This window comes from Limulus polyphemus, unplaced genomic scaffold, assembly GCF_000517525.1.
Source record: "Limulus polyphemus unplaced genomic scaffold, Limulus_polyphemus-2.1.2 Scaffold2458, whole genome shotgun sequence".
Lineage (NCBI taxonomy): Eukaryota > Metazoa > Arthropoda > Merostomata > Xiphosura > Limulidae > Limulus > Limulus polyphemus.
Genome location: NW_013668068.1, coordinates 135,691 through 156,797, shown reverse-complemented (window position 1 = coordinate 156,797; position 21,107 = coordinate 135,691). Strand labels below are relative to the sequence as shown.

Sequence of the window (21,107 nt, the reverse complement as noted above, 5' to 3'; positions counted from 1 at the left end):
TGACATGCCCTAGCCACTCTACACTTCAGAATTTCTACCCTTGTACATGACACACTATACAGGAGCAAAGAGTATACCTGGCTCAGAAGTGGTGCAGTTCCCCTCTTCTGATCTATATCTCTCATGGTCAGGAGTATCCTTTGAATGCTTTCAGGGGTACTCCTTTCGTTCCCTTGCACCAGTCCCTCCTCATTTTCAATGTGGAATTCTAGCTAATCTTTTGAGCAGACATAAATACCGTATTGCAAATTATAATTTTCTGATACTGAAAATGTATTTTTGATAGGTACTTACCTCTTACTCACACTTCCCACCCTTCCTCCCCATTTCTTCGGTGCTCGTGCCATCTGCCAAACTTTCAAGTGAAGGTTCAGTAGAGAAGTATAGAGGGAGTCACATGAGCATGTCATGCTACTATTGGTTAAGAGGTAATGCATGATGATTTGCATGAGAGACTTGCTGAAATATGCATGCATAAAGAAAATTTTGCATATAGAGGGCAGCAATGAATGAGAATATCTAATCTTGTGAAAAGAGGTAAGTACCTATCAGAGATACATTTTCTGTGTAGGAAAATTCTAACTTTTCCTTGCTTTTGAGCATTATAGGGTAGGAATACTTTCCCAGGTTTATCTTCTATCTTCTTTTCTACAAGATATTTGCCTGATCACCTTTCTTTGCTGTGAAGTTATGAGGGTATTTCACAGGATTACTCTTCTTTTTGCCCAGAGACTTGCTCTCTAATTCTATACCCCTCCTCTTCTTAGCTCTTGTCCAGTACCTTTTTTCCTCCATCTAAATTTAAATTTGGACTTCAAACTTTTTCATTGCACTGTTGCAATGGTCACCAAAAAGCAAAATTATTTAAATTTATCCTAATAGTTTTTAAAACCTAAATAGTCTAAATCATGTTTCCTTTAGTTCTTTCCTACTTTAGAAAAATGTATTTAAATCTATAAGTTCATGTTTGTGGTTGAACTTTTTTAAACTAAATTTTCTACAGTAGTCTGTTTGTGAAGTCATTTTAGCACTGATATTTTTCATGTAGTAAGGAGATCAAATTGCAACAGTATTCTAAATGAAATTTTACCAGTCTTATGTTGAGATATAGTAAGTACATTGTATCTTACAAATTAAACTCTATGGCAACCAATGTTTTTCTAATCAGACATATTTACATTTAAAAATCTGTAAATAAATCTCAAACTCATATTTATTTTTGTGTAACAGTTGAGCACTCAGCTGGAGAATTAAAGCTTTTATTGCCAATTATGCTAAAGCTTTTTCGTGTATTTTTTTTTTTTTAACTACAACCACTACTGTTTATCCTATGTAATTTATAACTTATTTCCATCTTTTTTTTTATACCCTAAGTACATTACTTTTCACTTTTCAAATTTTAAACTCATTGTTCACATTCTTTTTTTAGTCACTAAGGCTCTCCTTGACATTTTAAATTGATTGTAGTATCATCAGCAAAAACATATATATAAAGAAAAACTCAAGCACAACTTCAGTGTAAGCATTGTTACTCTTGAATTAGGATGGTTGGTCTTCTTGGCCATAAAACCAGTTTTTGGTCCATTTATCTTTTCAAGCAATTTCATTAGATTTTAAGCTACTACAATGTAGCATTATTTAATATAATAGTTTTGAGAACTTTCCAATTAAGATATTGTGAATGATAAACCAAATTCATATTAGTTTGTAAAAGGTTTTGTCTATAGTTTGGGATGTTAATGTGTATATATACTTCATTGTGTATGTGATTTATTTCTCTCATTCAAGGACAATATGAATCCAAACTACAGAGATGAACATGAGCTTTTTATGAATCATCACACAGGTAGCAGCCCTGAAAAAGTTTTGGTGGTTTCATTGATTATGCCTCTTGCTGCTTTTGCCCTAAAGCTGGTTTCACCATGGTTGTGGACTTATGATGCTAGCTTTTGGTAAGTGTGTATGCACGTAAGATTTTTTTCTATAACTATTTTAAAAATGGTGCATTTCTTCAAAATATATATATGTTGAAAAAATTCCTGTCTTCTTTTCTGTAGTATTTGTTTCTTTTCTTTTGGGAAGTGGGGTGTGTAACTTCATTTATTTTATTATTTTATATTTGATTTAGGCTCGGTGTTTTGGAAAGCTTTCGGTAAAATTTGAATATTAAAATTGAAAACTGCTGGTAGCTACAAATGACTCATTTATCCTTTGTAAGTGTTTGATTGTTGGCTGTTTTGTCCTTCTATTATATATCATTAACACTTGTAATTATATTGCTTGAAATATCTTGAGTAAAGTAGTCAATCATGCCATTGGAAGAATACTGAATTCCTATATGCCCTGTAGTTTAATGTATTGGTGAACTGTATGTATTCTGTAAATATTAAAATTCAGTTTCCAGACCTGGAAATCTCTTGAAAGATTATATTGTATTCAGGATTCCTGGAAACTAAAATGTTTTATCATGTTAAACATTTCCTACAATGTGCACTGGAAGTTTTAGAATATCAGGCAAACAGCAGGCATAGCTAATCAGGCTCTTAGTAGCTAGTTGTATGTGGTAATAACTTCTCTTTTCTTTCAGACATTTTGTAGAGTTTGCACAAAGATGTATGCATTTCATAGCCTTATTTAGCAATGGATTATATTCATTTATGGCACTGTAAATGTACATTTATTAAATCTTTATTGCTAACAAGTAAATTACAGTACAGTCAACAGTATTAAGATTTTTCAAAGTATTTTTAAGTTGATAACTGTGCATCACCCTCTCTCTCTCTCTTGGCAGATTGTTTTTTTATACTACAATTGTGACAAGTTTCAGTGCTTCTACATGAAGACCTGTAGAAATAACAGTACCATTAATACATGATGTTTGCTTATACTAGAAAGCAATACATTTACTATGTATTTTGTATTCTCTAAGTAAGTCATTGGTTTGAACAAAATGATGATTTATATGAAGACAATGACATAATGTGTCACTTTGATTATACAGTTTATATAATTGATTAATCATTGATATCATCTAATTTGTATAAAAGCCAGTTTGTGTCATGTCATGCTTGATTTATTGAAATTGGAGGAGTTATAAAAGTCAAAATGCATTTATCCAGATAGAATTGTTCCATTACTGTCAGCCCATTATGACTTTAGTGACAGTGGTGCAAGGAGGCTGTGAGGGAGGGGGTGTCATGAAACCATATAATGGTAGTGAGTGTTGGTATAATAAGCCTAAAGTAAAGACATAGCGTGGGATCACCTAGCGTAGAGCCAAGTGCATAAAATTTATCATGAAAGTAAAAAATATTGATTCAATTTTAAATTTAAATCATTTCTTTTAAACTATTTTATGTTATATCACCAACATTTTGAATAAAAAATAAAATCTTTAATCAACCGAGACTGTAAATTAAGAAATCAACAAATATTTTTCCAGTTTGTTGTCTATTCATTTTATACTTTCAGTACATAGACTAACAACAATATGAGGTTATACTTTTGTTGCTAAGCAACATGACATAAAAGCTATTGTTGGAACTTATTGTTACCAAAATGCACTGGCTTTTCTATATATTAGAAGTTGTTAATCTGATTGACTTTTGCCAATAAATATTCTATGAGTATGCCACAAATTAATTTCATCAATGATCTTAATTTTGATTGGCTTTAAAGGAATTTACCATTGAGTGAATGCCTCGACTGCACTTTTCTGCCTCTTTATTGATCAAGCTTGATTTCACAAAATTTATTTATTTCATTTAGCTATGAAATGTGAGGTTAGAGTATATTATGGGGTGGGGGTGGTAGTATTTGCCCCATCATATTTGACGAGCAATATGCTAGTGTATGATAATAAGCTGCTCAGTTCATTATGCATATATTTGGTTTTTGTTTCACAGTTGCTAGTCCACTCTTATTAGTTTGCACCCTAAGATTTATCAGTCAATAATGCATTCTACTAATAGTGTCCCTTATATTCAAAATGACTAATTTCACTATTCAGATGTCTTGTTAATTCTGAAGATGTACTTCATTACAAGTATGTTTGGATTAACAAAGTTTCACTGTACTGCTAAAGTACTATAGTCAAATAATAGATAATATTACTTTTACACTTTTATCATTAATTTAACTATTGTTACTAATAATCACACTAAAATACTTATTATACAATATATGAAAAATATTTTAACATTTTGTACCTCTCGTAGATAGAAATCTAGTATGATAATCACTCTGAGGCCCTCAGTATCTTGCACATTATATTTAGATATACTTTTATTCATTAGAAAAAAATCAGATATTTCTCTGTCAGCTAAGAAGTTCATGTGAATAAATTGAAAACTAAAGTAAGCCTTACAGATGACATTATTGTTAACCATCAATGACACCTTTGAAAAATTGCTTTAGAGATGACCTAATTGAGGTCAGTTTTACAGCAACTAACTGAAATATTGGCCTGACCAGAACCTTTACCATATGGTATAAAACAAGATCAAAATCCCACTGCTCATTTCAGTACATTTTTTTAAAAACTGAGACTATAACATCTAGAGTCAGCCTTAGGGTATGGTGAATCAGGGTGACTGTCTTGAGCCTTGTGCCTTAAGGAGCACTGTGCCTATAACATGGCAGAAAAACCCAAAGCTCACTTTAAATTTACTGAATCAGTTCTTTAACTCGACTTAACAAAATAATTTGTTCATTTGATTCACTTAAGCCAGCGACACTGGTATACATAATTCAATCATTGAAACTTATTTAGGTTTTTCCTTGTTCAGGAGCTTTCTCTCTCAATTTATATGTTGTTTCATTCAGATTGTAAGTTTCTAAATTTACAAGCAGTGAACTGAACTTAAACAAGTGGACAAATCAGTTAATGATTCTTCTTATTCATTTCACTAATTCATGTATTTTGGATGAATGGTTCGTTGAACTTGATCAATCCTGTTCGAAGTTGGAGCAGAAAGATGTGTGCATTCAAAATTTTAATTAAGTTTGTGTTTAGTGTATTTTTAAAAAATACACTAAATTTTTGTGTGCAAATTTTTGAGTTTCAATAACCCTGTGATGGTCAGTATCCAGTGTTTCTTTTATGTACATTTTGACTATTGAGAAAGAAGTTTTCTTGTACAGCTCAGGAATGCAAGAAATTTTCCTTAAAATTGTTGCATGTGGCCCTGTTGTTATTTTTTAGTGTACCATGGCTAACACTAGCAGAGACAAATACAGAAAATATAAGTCAGGGCAGAGAAAAGGTAGAAAAGAAAGGGAAGAAATCCAAAAGTCACTTAAAGGGTCCCTCAGAAAATTTGTAATTTCAAAAGATCCTTCAGCTAATGAGGGAACTTGTGTATTAATAGACTCTAGCAATTGTGATAGTGCTGTTAATGTAAATTGTTCTCAGTCTGTGAAAAGAGACAATATTGCAATATGTTCTCAGTCTGTGGAAATGGGCAGTTTTTCAGATGCTATTTATGCCAAAGATTTTTATGATCCAGCCAATTGGTCAGATTTACTGAACAACAAAACAGTAGAGCTTTTGGTAGAAAAAGGGCTGATCAAAGTATGTTGTGGTGATTCTATTTTTCCAATGAATGGTGACAGACAATGCTTTTTAGAAGAATTTTACACACCAAGGTTGCTGATTGGAGAAAGGGTTGAAAGACATTGGCTAATACACTTGAAGAAAATTGATGCAGGTTTCTGTTTCTGCTCTAAATTGTATTACTCAAATATGGCAATGAAATTAATAAAGGAAGGCTGTTTTGACTGGAAGCACTTTAATGAAAGATTGTGATCTCATTAGTTATCTAGTGATCATATATTATACTTAACAAAATGGACTGACAAGGAGAGAAGATTATCTGCAATAAAGACAATAAATGAGGAAAAGGAAAACAAGGAAAAGGAACATTGGCAATTAGTGTTGGAACATGTTATAACAGTTGTGCAGTATTTAGCTGGACATAACTCTGCATTTCATGGAACAAATGAAAGGCTTTATGAATATGACAGTAGTAATTTTCTGGGATGAATAAAGATGATAGCTAAATTCTCTATCCTATGATTCAGTTGCTTTCCATTTCATGTAAAATTAAGAAATACATGTCAAAATGAACTAATTGCATTGATGGCATTGCAAGTATAGAAAATAATCTTTGAAAACGTGAAGATTGCAAAATTCCTTGTAGTCATTTTTGACTGCACTTCTGACCTGAGTCACCAAGAGCAGATGTCCTTTGTGCTGCATTATGTTGAAATGTCTTAAGAAGAAGTGAAGGTAAATGAAGAATTTATTGACTTTCTTCTGGTTCAAGACACAGCTGGGCAAAGACTGTCAGAATCTCTCTGGATGGACTTGGCCTCCTTATTAGTGATTGTAGGGGCAGGTTTATGACAATTGGCTAATATGAAGGGCCAGAATTGTGTTCATGGGCATATCAACCTACAAACATCTTTTATTCCGTGTGACTGTCATAACTTAAATCTAATATAGGGGGAAATGGCAAAGTGCAATTTAAAAAGCCTTATCATTTTTTAGGGTTGTGAAGTGAACTTACAATATATTTGCTGCTTCCACTCACAGATGGCAAATATTGAGAGAGAATGCTCTATCTCTAACTCCAATGCCATTGTCAGGGAATGTAGAGTAGAGAGTGTAAAAGTGATCTGTTACCATACAAGTGATATCAGGAATGTCTTTGTTGTAGATGCAGAAGAATGCAATGACTCAAAATTCAAAAGTGAGGTGGAGTCCATGGCCAACTACAAAATCAAACATTTTAAATTTCTGCTCAGAATGGTCATGTGGTATAATATCCTATTCACTGTAAACACTGTAAGCAAGATACTTCAATCCAGAGAAATTCAGCTTGATGTGGCCTTAGCACATCAAGGGGACTCATTTAGTTTCTGCAGAAATACAGAAACACTAGATTTACCTCATTTAATATTGCAACAATAGAAATAGCATTTGAAATGGATATTGAACCTAAATTTAAAGACAATGAGTAAAATTAAAGAGAACACAATATCCAGAGAATGAGCCAGAGAATTCACCTGAGGAAGGATTTGAAACAAACTACTTTCTGCCCAAGGTCTCATGTCACTGACCACACAATTCAAACAAATGCAAAAGTACACCAGCTACTTCAGTTTCCTGTATGATTTGAAGTAGGTTTGAGACATAATGGAAGCTGATATGAAGAAGCATTGTATGGATTTGAACATTGCATTGTGTGATGGAGATTCTTATGACATTGATGTTGTACAGACCTTTGCTCATAGCTGCAGTGCTCCAAGATCTCATTCCCAGAAAAACAAGCCTCAAGCCCTTCAGTTTCTTAAGTCACTAAACAGTTCCTTCCCAAATGCAGTCATAGTGAAGAGGATTTTGTTGACAATCACAATTACAATTACTTCAGGGAGTGAAGTCTTTCCAAATAAAAAAAATAATAAAAAATCTGTCTTAGGACAAATATGTCTCAAGAGAGTCTGGGTGGAGTCATCATGTTCTCCATCGAGAAGGAAACAGCATCAAAATTATATTACCAAGATCTTCTAGCAGAGTTTGCAGCAAGGAAGTTGCAGAAGATGGAGTTTAGAAAATAGGGAGTGCAACACTGATTGGCGAGTTTGATTAATTGTAAGAACGTTTTAAGGGAACTTCGTAGAGGCTGATTTGCTCCAGACCTTGCACCCCTCCTAGAACCAACCCTGGTGACACCTGTAGTAGGATGTACCAGGTGAGTGGGCAGAAATGAAAATATACATGAGGCAGGCTGGCCATGTGTTTGCTGGCTTTCATCCACTGTTTCTTTGATAGTGTATAAAACAGGATGATACTGACAGAGGTATAACACCATTTTGAAAGTATTGCACCTCTGCAACTTTTACCCCATATGTACTGCATGCTATGAGAAGGTCTTCAGAATCATGAAGAGAATAGAAAGTGGTTAGAACTGCAGCCTAGACATAAACATTACTGAACAGTTTATGAGGATTACTATCAACAGCTCTGAACAACAAGGAAATTAGCAACCCAAAAAACAGACAGTCAACAGATAGTGGTTGCCTGGTCTGTGAATCTGCAGATTAGACTTGTATCTTCCTTGAAATATACATTCTAAGAGAGGGAAGGAGGGATACAATCTTTTAATAAATTTGAATGCTAGGTCAGTACATTCTCCAAATTTTGTTATAATAAATGCTAATATTGTTCCTAGAACAGTTACCCTTTTTTTTATTTTGCCAGTGTGGCTGGCATGAATGTTTAAAGTAACTGGCAAACATTTTCTTGAGGCCAGAAATTTTATTTTCAAGTCCTGGTTATAATCAGTAGGATATAAAAGTATCAGTCTTGACTTTGCTTAGAAGTAAGTATGTATCATAAAACTTGGAAACATGGGAAGAATACTAACTCATATTTGCTATATTACATTTATGCCAGTCATAGTGTGTATATGTGTTAGGGACACTGACAACCATCAGGTAAGAGCAGTAACTGCAATAACTAGTAAGATTGTGTAAGTGGTGAGAAGAAGAGGGATTGATTTGTTCTGGTACTTGCAGTGTCTTACAGCCCTATCAATGCAGTTATAAAAAAAAATCCAAGAGATACAGAGAAATGAGAAAGGGACACAATAATAAAGTAAGATGTATCTTCACCATTTCCAGAATCAAGAGGGTGTCACTGATATCCCTTGATTTCATCATTGGGATAGTGGACATACTTAACCAAGTTACATGAACTTAGAATCAACTCATTAAGTATTTAAATAGTATCTAGTTTTGACTTAAAGAAAGTCATATAATTTGATATAGTTTTGATACACATGTTTTGAAATGTCTAAAATATTGTGAATTTTTTTTTAAAAACTCCCTTTCATATTATAATTTAAATATTTTTATATGTTGATTAAAAAGTTCCATAATTGCATTTTTAACATCCAAATAAGTTGCATGACTTCAGAACACAGTGTGGACTTGATGATTTTTTCAATGGAAGGGCACAGTGGCGAACATTTTAACTATAGACTTGCAATCAAAATCTTCACTACTGCAGACAGATACAGGTTATGACTTTAAATCATATACTAATTCATACTGTTTACAAATTTAATTGTCCACAAATTTATGCCTTTGTTGTGGAGGTAACAGCACCAGTTTTTGACAGGCAGATTTGAGATGACCTTATAGGGTTGTCCTTACCTGTATGGTGTATTCCCCTACGAAATGGTGCTGAAATGTACCCAGAAGGTCACAAAGGCACGGTGGGGGTCTAGCAGTTGGTTTTAAGGGTCACTGATCTCAAATCTGGCATAGGAATTTGTGTTCCTTGCCTCCTCGTGGATCCTATGGGCATCATGTTTCATACTGTTTTCATTATCCCCATTCACATGCTAGCAGGACTAAATGTGCCACACACTCGGGTACCATTGGTCCTGTGGGGTTTTTCTTTGGACTTGGACCCCTTATGGTAGTTAATTGGGGATAATGGATAAGTTTGAATAATACATTGTGGCCTCTGAACCCCTCAGTAGAGCAAGAATATTTTATGCTAGTATGCATAACAACTTTGTTTGAGACACATGGTCTTGGTGCTTTTAAAAATGGATAATAATTGAGGATATTTTGTTAGTGACAAATTGTTTAATTTTGTTAGTCTTTAATTTTTGTTTTGGTTTTCAGATGAAATATGACTGAAAATGAAAATTCAAGATGATACAATTACCATGTTGCTTATTTTGTAACTTATTTCCCAGAATTTTGTTTTACATTGAACTTGAAACAATCACATTGACTTCAGGCCTCAGCTTGTGAATCAAAAGACTTTTATACAGAAGCTCCATTCATCATTGGCCCTTGCAAGGATGTTAAACAAATCAGAATGAATGACATCACATTCTCCTAGAACAGGTTCTAATATACTTAACTATGTGGGTGATCTGAAATTGGTGTGTTATTTTATTTTATTGTATTAATAGTTTCTTTTTTGTAGAACCAGTATAGCCTTGCTCACAACAAGTAAAAGGATAAGCTGAGGCCGGAAATCAATGTGGTTAGTTCTTTAAAAAACTAATCGTAAGACTTTAAGATGTAGAACATGAAATACTTCTACAACTGATAGAAAAACCAGTACTTACTTTTATCAAACTTTGAATTCCAATTAAAAACTTTTAAATATTAAGAAATGAAAAATATTTTAATGAAAATGAGTTCTAATACTTAGGAGAATTAAACTTAATTCAATTTTAAGTTATTAACTAAAATTATATTTTGCGAATTGGTTAAAAATGTCAGTGTATTTCATTAAAACAATAGTTCTACAAGTTACAAGTCAATTTTAATTTGGCATTTTTTTTCTAATCAGCTATGTAAAATGTTTCAAAATTTTATACTTCCATAAAGAGAAGAAATCAAATTAATATAATTCAAATCTGAAGTTCTAATTGAAATCTTTAAAATCTTTGTTTCTTTCACAATATCAAGAAATAAAGGTAACAAATACTTTTGTAATATTAATAGTAATTACTAAAATTCTTTCATTATCTCTTTCCTGTTTCTTTATTATTTCTCATTTTTTACTCCATGATCCATAATTCTTGGGATATACTTTGTCGTTTCTCCTAACTTGTTTTTAGGATTTATACTGTTTCCTTTCCCTAATATTTTCTTTCTCATGCTTGAATGCCTCACCCTCTTCATGTTCACAACTTCTTTTGTCCTGAATTATATACTTCCTTCTTTTACTTTTCTTGATTCTCTGTCATTAGTATCTATTTAGCCGGGATTAGGACCAGGCCCCTTTCTTTCTATTTCACTTTTTTCTGGCCCCATTTTTGTGTTTTTTTCTCTTTTTTTTTTTCTCTCTACCTTGCTGTATCTCCTTTCTTAACTCCAACTTTTATCTGAGGCACTTCTTCATGCTTCAGGTGTATTTCTGTAGACACTTGTTCCCTTTTCCTTGGGTACTTGGCCTGCTCTATCCCCCCCGTTGGGACAGTAGTAAGTCTGTGGACTTGCAGTGCTAAAATCCAGGGTTTGATTTCCAACAGTGGACACAGCAGGTAGCCTAATGTAGCTTTGCTATGAAACAAACACACTGGTCTGTTCCACTTCTTCTGTTCAATCCCTCTGTAAATTATTTCCTTGCTTTTGGAACTTATTGGGTTAGGTTATGTTCCTCTTTACTCCTTTCTTCTTTCTCGTGTACTTATTATTTGTCTGGCTCCCTTTCTTTTCCTGAATGCCTTCTGTGGTGTTCCTTTCTCCCTGGTGACCTGGACCGATGTTATACAGCTTCTGTCCTTGTTACCTTCTCAAGTTTTTCCTCTTTCTCAATCTTGCCCTTTACTCCTATTCTTTGTCTAGATCAATCTTCTAACTCTTCTATTTCAGATTCCAGACCTTCCTCTTTTTCTCTTCTTTTCTCTACCAGAAGTCTAATTGGTCATTCTTCTTATTAGTGACTATCACACATGTATGATTCTTTGGGTACCCATCTCTTCTCCTGCTGTTGGTCTAATTTTCTGCCATCAGTTGTTTTTCACTTTCTCACCTTGTCTGTTTCCTTGCTTCTTCTCCCTCCAACCACATCTGTAGTCTTTTTCATCCAGTCTGTAGCTGGCCATAGTTGATGTGTCAGACACATTCTTACACATCACTCTTAGCCTGTTTCTCATTTGTTTCCATGTTCTGTCCATCTTTTTACATTTTCCCATTCCTTGCTCTTCCCTTTGACTCAGTGTTGGTCCCTTTTTATTCATTGATGTCATGAGGGTTTTCACTTGCCATATTCATGGCCCAGGGCTGATGTTCCTTTTTTTGGACTATTTCTTTTTATTACCTCATTCTCAGATGTTTCCCTTTCTCCGACCTCCCTCCCTTTATGAGTGGTTACTCTTTTCTCATGCCCACTCAGTGTTTGGTACCTTGGGGCATGTTCTTCCTCTCTTGTCTCAACCAAGTTCAGCCTTCTCTTTGCCTATAAGCTCTTACATATCTGTTCACCAGGTTATACACCTCATTCTCTTCCCCTTTTGTTTCCTACAGTGGTCCTTATGAACCCAAGAGTTTCTTTCTTGGGGTTAATTGTCCTCGTTTATGAATCTCTCCTTGAAGACTTGTCATGGTGACTAGATTTTGCTCCTACTCCTTCTGGTGTTCCCTTACTGACTCTCAAAATAGATCTTTCCCCTAACTTTCCATTCTTATTGTGGACAAGACTTCTGACATTTAGATTCTGGAAAAGCATTCACTCCACATCCACGTGCTCAACCTTCTCACTATTTGTTGGGCATGTTCCTATTCCTGCCACCTATTGGTGATTGACTTTATCATGCTCCACTCAGTATATTCCATGTTTTTTTTTTTCACCAATCATCTTAGAGGCACCCATCACAGAATTTTTTGCGTTCGGGTGTTAGACTTAAACTTTTATGTCCATTCACGTTGGGTTGGTCCCTTTGCCTGTCATTTGCTGGGAGCCTAAATCGTATTGGTGGACAGCCTCTCTTGCCGGAAAACATTCTATCAATGGAGTGGTCTCTATGCCTCCAGGTCTTTCATGGGGTTTTCTCTTGGTTGGGCAATGCCCTTTATAGATGCATTTGCCACCCTTCTCAACTCTGAGCTTCCTCTCTTCTTCATCCTTCAGCTTTGTCTGTTGATTTCTCAGCCAGGTCTGATTTCACCTCTCTCAATATTCTTTTTCCCCTCTTTGTCACCTCCCTCTGGTTCTTGATTTTACACACTACTCTCCTTCTTCGGTCCTATTGTTGGTGCCTCTTTGATCTGTCATTCATTTTCCTGGTAAATCATAATTATATTGTTTTCTTCATCAAGTACCTTCCAATAAATTTTTTTATTGTCAATACACATGTACGTAATTTTACAATATAAAGACTATTTAATTTTCATAATTGTTTATATTTTCTAATTACAATTAATTTGGTTTGTGAGGACTCCTAGGGCTGGGGTACACCCAACCTTCTCTCAATATTTCTTGCCTTCCTCCTAAAACTGCTGAACCTATTTGGGATGATATGGATTTTAAACTTTTTCCTCCACCTGATTATGCCTTGCTTTCCAGAACTCTCCTGCAGAGTCTGCTAGGTCTACCTCAGCCCTTTTAGATATGTTTCATGATAATGTTTTTCCACTCTATTATGATATAAAAGACTGTTTAGTTTACATATAATTGATTACACCACTTATTACCCTAGAAGTGGTTTAACTTTATTTAAGTTAGTTAAACTTCATTTAAATTCATTTCACTTTTATTTGAGAGCATCTGTGTTTGCCATGCATTTTTGCCTGTTTAGTATCTAGCCTGAATTCCGAAGCTACTGTTACCACTTCGGGTGCATATCACTCGTCTGTGGGCGACCCATTGGGGGATTTCTCGGACTTTGTTTGCGAGGAGACAGAGCATTAAATGGAACGCACATTGTCTGCTGTTCATGCCTTTCTTCTTCTTTTACTTCCCCCCCTCCTAAAGTTTGCCAGGCCTTCCTACACCTTCTCGAGAATTCTGTTCTAAAGCCGTCATCGGCTTCCTCAGAGATTATATCTCAGGTGTGTGATGTTTTATCTCTTGCTATATTTATTTTGACCCACTTTTTTTTCTTATTACTTATTTCTACCTCTCTACCTTGTTTTTCCCCCGCCCTCTTATGTTCGGGTTTAAACTGTGCTTTGTTGCCCCATTGGGTGATAGCATTGGTATGTCTAATTCTACGTGGGTTTCGGGTCGGTATGCCCTTGCGACTTCTAGGGCAAGCTCCCAAATTCTTGACCACCAGTTGTGGGTATAGAGACCTGTTTGGAGGAGACAGGTCTCTATATACCTGTTCATCCTACATATGTTCCATTCTCGCCTTGGTTTTCTTCTGACACTTTTTGTACTACCTCATCTTAATCCTATTCCTGTCTGAGGCTCTTCATGAAAACCCTGTGGGGTTTTCTGGGGACATCCTCTCTCTCTTCCCTTCCACTGTTGGCTGCGTGTTGTCTTCAGCTCTTCCCGTACACATGTGGTACACTTCTCTTTAAGACTTTTGGGGTCACAACACTATATTCTCATAGCCTCGTTGCCCATCTCCATGTATATAAGACCTTTTTATAGTCCCGTTTTTACAATGTTTCGAGTGTGACATGATTACTGTGTCTTTGGGGTCGCGAGTGGCTTCTGTCCAACAGTGATCCACCTTTCATATAGGGTGCTCATTGGTCTCTGTCAGAGCCGGGTGTGCCCCCAAGTTCCATTTGCTGGTGGTACACGGTATGCAAGCAGCGGTTCCAGTAACTGCCTGGTGAGTTCGAGACTTAGAATAGCTCGTCTGACAAATTTCGTTCATCGGAGCAGCCTTTTCCTATCCAAAATTTGGGTTCATGGTGTTCTATCAGAGGGTTTCGTCATACATTTTTTCTCCCTTTCTCCTGTTTTCTACCTCCTCCTCAAGATCTTCTGTCATGCCAGTATCGTCAGAGGTAGTATTTGACCTCTTCACCCAACAGGTTGTTGCTACCTGTTCCATGTAGGTTATGCAGGTTTTACTCTTGCCAGTTTGATCATCATGGGGTAGTGTACCTTTTCAGTGCCCTGCCCTTCAGTCTGGTTTTTACATTGTTTGCTTTTGTTGAGTATTTCACCCCTTTGCTCGGCATATTCATACCCTGGGCTGCACTTCCTTGCTTACATAGTCCCTACACACTGCTTTTTTTATGGCACTGTCATCGTTTGGCTACTTCTCATATAAATGCATTTGCTACTGCCCTCAATCAAAGATTACCTCAGTTTTGGTCCCCAGTTCTCCATTCTAGGGTTTTGGCAGTAGATGCCTTCAGCAAGGATTTGTCCCACCTGTTTCTTTCTGTTTATCTTCCTATCCAATTACTTCATTAGGTAGTTTCCCTCATCCTTGCTACTTTATGCAGAGTCCTTCTAATTGATTTTTACTGGTCCACTCAACCATGAGTTGCATCAGCTCCAGGTGATACCTCCCATCCCTCTTCCCTTACTTCCAGAACTGTTCCATCAACCTCAGTCACAGGTTCTACATCCCGCACTTCCTGTCATCTGTCTTCATGCTTGGCTTTTGTCTTGTCCCTGGCGAGGAGTTCTAGATTCTCTTGCTGAGTAACTTAGTCCTTTGCATTTATCCTCCTTTCTTGGCTTTTTACAGTTGGAAGTGGAGTGTTGTTCACTCCTGGGCTTTGGCTTGGGATTTCCTGGCTTATCGCCCTACAGTTGCTGGTATCTCCAAATTCTTTGAGACGGGCTCATTGGTCTCCTCCATTTCAGGTTTTGAGGCAGCCTTATCCGTGCCTTCCATTTTTCATGTTTCTGCTGGGTATTTTCCCCCAAAAGTCATTTCCATGTTGATCTGTTCTTTCTGGCTCCATTGGCTGCCAAGACAACCATCACTTCTGGACTGGAACATTAATGTGGTCCTTGATGCTCTTACTTTACATCCTCCTACCATCACGTGGATGTTAGTTCCCAGCAAGTGAGGTTTTGGAGATCAAGTGAACCGATCACACAAGTTCTCACACAGGTTTTGGGTCAATCATCTTCCCCCTTCACTCTGTCTTCTGTGTTATGGGTTGCAGAAGGTCTACGTGGTCTATTTCTGGTTCTGTCTGGGCATTCCTTCATTCTCAGAATGACAAGGATGTTACAGACCTGTGGACTTTCAGATGAGTTTCTTGGTTGTTAGGGTTGATTGCTTGCTATGGACTTTTCTTGGATACCGGATGACACATACCCAGGTCCCTAACTCAATACTCATCCTGTGATGTTTCCTGAAGTCGATATTATATGAACATTCATGACTCTAGGGATTGAAGTGAAGATGGTATGATTCTCACCCTATCCTCACGTAGATGTCAGTACCCAGCGAGTGAGATTTTTGGATGCAGATGACTTACCAAGTACAGTCCAACACATGCAAACCACTCTACACCATGGAACACATCCTCGAATAACCACTAATTACGTGGGATTGAGTGTATCTCTTTCTCTGATTGGGATCACATTACTGACCTATTCCCTCCCACGCAGATGTGCTCCCCTCATATTCCCCGATGTTTTGATCCCACATTTTCATGGTGAAAAGATACCTGTTTCAGAAGTGGTGTAGTACCCCTCCTCAGATCATCTGATCTGTTACTCTCATTCCCGGGGGTGTCCTTTGGATGCTTTTGGGGGATATGCCTGTTCTTCTCTCACACTGGTCCCTCCTCCTTTTCATTGTGGGATTCAAGCTAGTTTTGTGAGCTGGGGGAATGTACCATATTGGAAGTTATAATTTTCCTGTATGGAAATGTACTTCTCTCATCTCACACTTCCCACCCTTTCTTCCCACAATCTTGTGGTGCTCGCAGACACGTGATGACTTACATGAGAGACATGTTGGAATTTTGGATTCCAACAGAGGGATGAGGAAGGCTTATGGCATACATTTTGAAAAAAGTTTGCATATAGAGCACAGCACAAAACAGGAAAAGCTAATCTTGTGAGAAGAGGGAAGTACCTATTGGAAATACATTTTGTATAGGAAAATTTTAACTATTAATATGCCTATTCCAGACCATACTAAACCATGGACTTCATGGGTAAAGCAGAAAGGAAATAGCTGCCTATCCCTGCCATTTCTTAGATTGAATTATTCAGGAGTAGTCTGCTTTTCAAAATAGGGTTGTCACCTGTTGCACTCTCAACTGCATTTTCTTCCTCCTTTTTCTTCTAATGGAATACAGAAGTCCTTACCACTTTCCAGTTATAGTTGTAGTTGACTTGCTGATGATATGATCATCTTTCCTACCCTCTCATAGATGTTGGTTCCCAGTGGCTAGGTTTTGGATTGTAGTTAACTTACCGACAGTATGATCCTCATCCTTCCTCAACATGGATGTCGGTTTCCAGTGGGTGAGTTTTGGATGCATTCGACTTGCTGTATATAGTCTCTTGCACCCTAGCCACTCTACACCTTAGGGCACATCCTTTTACTCTCACCCACATTATGGTTTCCAAAGAAATTGAGATTTTAATATCATGTGGTTTGGATTATCATCCAAATGTTGTTCTCTCCTTCTGGATGTGCTTTCTTTTTCTGCCCATGTTTGCAATGTTTCTTTCCATACTGGGCGTACAGTATACCTAGTATGAATGTGGTGTGGTCTTCCTTGTAGGATCTCCACTTTTCAGGTGCTCTTCAAATGCTTTCAAAGGATGCTTCTTTCTTTTCCTTGCACCAGTCCCTTCACCTATTCAATGTGGAATTCTAGCTATATCTGTGAGGCGAGGTAAGTTACCTTACCAGCAGTTATAATTTTATGCACCACTGAAAACTGGTGCTTCCATTTTCTGCTAAGACTTGAAGTGATAAATCGATAAAATGGAATAGAGGAAGTCATATGCATCAAGAAAGTGTGTTGCACTCCTTATTTATATACGAGAAGCAGTTGAACCATGTTGATCGTGAAGTATGTGGAAGCTCAAGGCTCGTGGAATGCAAAATATGTTTGCATATAGAGGACAGCACTGAACAAGAATAGCTATATCCCTGAAAGGAGGTAAGTACCTATCAGAAATACATTTCCAGGATAGGAAAATTATACAGTCCGATACATACCTCTGGATACATTCCCACCCATCCTCCTCACTTCTGGTGCAGTTTTTTTTTCTTGCTATGTTGAAGAATGAAATTACCACAACTGCAAGTGCATGGGTGGTCATTGCACATGGAGATGTGTAGCACTCCTATTGGTGGAAGGCTTTTCTCATCATGCACCAGCACAGTTCATGTGAAATTAGGTGGAAGTTGCCTCTAGGCTAGTGGCTAGTGCTCTATGGCAGATGTGCTAGGAAGATAACTAAACTGTGTGTGGTGATGAGTATCTATCAAGAATACAGTTTCTGTTAATAAAAATATTAATATTCATGTTAATCATCATCTGTCAACTTTTGTAACACATATGATAGAATAAAACTTTACCTCTCATGCAGAGCATTCAAGTGTAAAATAATTTCAACTTCTGTCTCTCAGACACCATTTTTGAACAACCCAGAAGTGTTCAGTTGAATCAAGTTAGGGCTGTGAGCTGCATGCCAAGTTGTATCCTCAAAGTTAGTTTTGTCAAATAACTGTTGGATACAGAAATTCAATAGTATGGTGTAGTGAATTTCTGATAGTGTATGGTCCTTTCACATAGAATTTCATCAGTCCAGGCATTACAGAATTGTCCACAATGCATGAAGGAGTTTACCTTCCTTAATTGTTACGGTGAACTGATTTTAAATCAGGTAAAATAAACCACACTAGGATACCAACCCCATCTCTCATTACAGTTGGGATGGCACAGTCATATTTAAAGCTTTCTGGTTTTTGACAAACCCAAATCGTTCTATTGAAAGTAAACAGTGAGTGACAGAGATAGTTTTCATTGTTCTTAACCACAATTTTGAAGCTCAAGCTCATGAGCTTACCAGCAGCAAGGAGTACTCAGCATGCAGTTGTTGTATTGGCTGGCAGTCCTGAATTATGATTAATGTTCTGGGCATTGATTTTAATGTTTTAAATGTATAGACAAGTTATTTCTTTGTGGCATATTGACTCCCATAGACTATCTCTGACATCTATTGGCATTTTTAAATCCCACAACAAGTATTCTTTAGTTTTTACAAGAAAATTCAGTGGGAATGGACATATTACTTTATAGGGATGTGTTATTTCAGTACTTTGACAGTGATGTGCCCAGTGGGATGGCTGATTTAGCTTAATCCCTTGCCCTTATACCCCAAAAATGCCATTTTTCTCAGTCAGAAAAAAATTGTCAACTACTACTAAAGGGTATGCCTGATTTCACATCTTCCTTGCTGTGAGTTATTAGATAGAAAAAAATATTTCACCTTTAAAATGAATGGAACACAGGGACTTGTAAATTTTTGCAGTAAAAAAACAAAAGACAATTGTGATATGCAATTAGGTGTTAATATGCAAGAATTCACTGTTTAGTTATAAATTTTAGATGTTTATAAGACCTATTGAGTAAGAATAAAAGAAGATCTATTTGTTTTTCATGGCTTTTTACACTATGTATACCAGAGGCAAAATACAGTCCCCCTTCTCCAAAAAAAAGGCTTGCTTTACAACACTTAAAAAGTGCCCTTTTTTGTCAATAAGCCTCTGCACTTTTAATGTTCTCTTCGTGGTACTTTGATAATTTAGTGAATATACACTAATAGATGCTCTCTTAGGTATATGCTGAATCACCATGCACTCCTTTTTGACCCTGTATCATAATTGTAGAAACTCAAGTAGAAAAGCACCTTTCATTCAGAAATTCAGGTGTTTTTACTCATGCAGCTTATATATCTTAATGAAGGACTTTAAGCATATGATTCTCCTGTGTTTTTTGATTGATTTTTTTTTTCAAAATGATGAAAATCCTGGTTAGGCATTATAAATGTTCATGTAATAACTTCTACCATAAGAAGTACTAAAAATCTACAATTACAGTTAATAATAAATAGTCTTAATTATGAGCAACAAGCAAACTACAGATAGTTTTTATGGTCACTCTGTCCTAGGTCAACAATTGGGTACCCTTGTTATTAGCAGTGTTTTCAGCCCTTATCCCTTGTTAGAGTGCATGTCCTCTTTCCAACAGAGAAAATATTTTAATTCATGGTAGTTTCTTTTAGGTTTAATATTGTGTTACATATTTAATAGTGTATTTCAGGCCATGTTAGTTTTGCTCATCTACATTAATTACTTATGGTACCCTAACCTTATCAACAGATTTTTCCTTTTCATTTACAATTTTAATTACACTGTGTCACTTAATGTGGGGCATTAAGTGAATATACAAGAACTTTGACACTTCACATGGCATGTGTGGATCTAACAGAGTTTTTCATTGTTCATTGAAATTTAATTTTATAGCAATGAATTGAGCATATTTAAAATGGTTATTATAAATATTTAAGTAGACAGTGTACTTAAAAAGTTAATAAAAATATTACTTTGGTTTAGTTTTTAATATTGAAATGTGTTAATTTCTCCCTAAATGCATAAAAAAGGCATGAAACTTAAATGAACTTGTTACTAAAGTACAATGTTATAAATCTTTTTTATCTGATTAATTATTCCTTGCTTTTCAGGGTGAAGGTTATCACAGAAATCGTGCTATTGGTATTTCCATTAGTCCTTTGTCTTACCATTTGGAATAGTCATATAATCCTCTTCATCTCAAGTCTGTCTGCTGTGTGTTTGAGTTTGATTTTGTTGAACCATTCTATTAAATGTTTATTGGGATCAAGAAAGAAGACATATGAAAGTAACTCTTCATTTACCCAAAGCAAATATGTGCTCATACCTATAAGGTAATATGTTTTACTAAATCTCTAGGAAATAAATACTTATTTAAAATGATGTACTTATAAATTACTTTTAGCAACTTATGAGATAACATAACCTTTTGGGACAACATGGGACCTATTGATCCATCTCAGCTGTTCCATTCTCTAAACTAATAAACTAAACTCGAACTACTTATAAATAAATGTAAAAGAAAATTTTAAAACCAGCCCTTATCATTCATATACTTATCAAGCTTTCTTCGGTGGAGCCATACTACTAAAATGAACTCTAATATTATTTCTTACAACTGTGGACAGTTAAAGTAGTTTTCACTTTTTATAACCACTTTATTTATATGAAGACGTAAAAAAGTGTTATATTTAAGAAGATTTCAAGTATGTTATGTTGTTAAAACATGCATTATGCTATGTGTGTGTTTTACAATTAGATTAATCTGGTAAAAAAGAATTCAGATTATTTTAAGGTAATTTTGTGCACAATATAATTTGTAATTCCTCTTTTTTTTAATTTTGCACTCACTTGATCTTATACTAATATAAAAAGCTATTATTTGTATAGTATGAAATATATGCATATCACTATGTTACCAACTTGAGACATGACTTCAAAATAATCTTTATAAAAATATTCAATTAAATTCTGTGAGTATGGAGCATGAAAATGTAATAAAATTAAACACTTTAAAGTAAAACAAACAGTCAGTATTTT

At 35.7% G+C, this 21,107-nt stretch overlaps 1 protein-coding gene across 1 annotated transcript in view; it reads left to right on the top strand.

Moving 5' to 3' along the window:
- The window catches only part of LOC106467007 (phosphatidylinositol-glycan biosynthesis class W protein-like), a 76,805-nt gene that overhangs the window by 17,847 nt on the left and 37,851 nt on the right, over window positions 1-21,107 (top strand). The window contains exons 2-3 of the mRNA XM_013927316.2: window positions 1,789-1,952; window positions 20,180-20,401. Of these exons, the coding sequence (XP_013782770.1) occupies window positions 1,795-1,952; window positions 20,180-20,401 (380 nt within the window). The 5' untranslated portion in view covers window positions 1,789-1,794. The remainder of the gene's footprint in view (window positions 1-1,788; window positions 1,953-20,179; window positions 20,402-21,107) is intronic.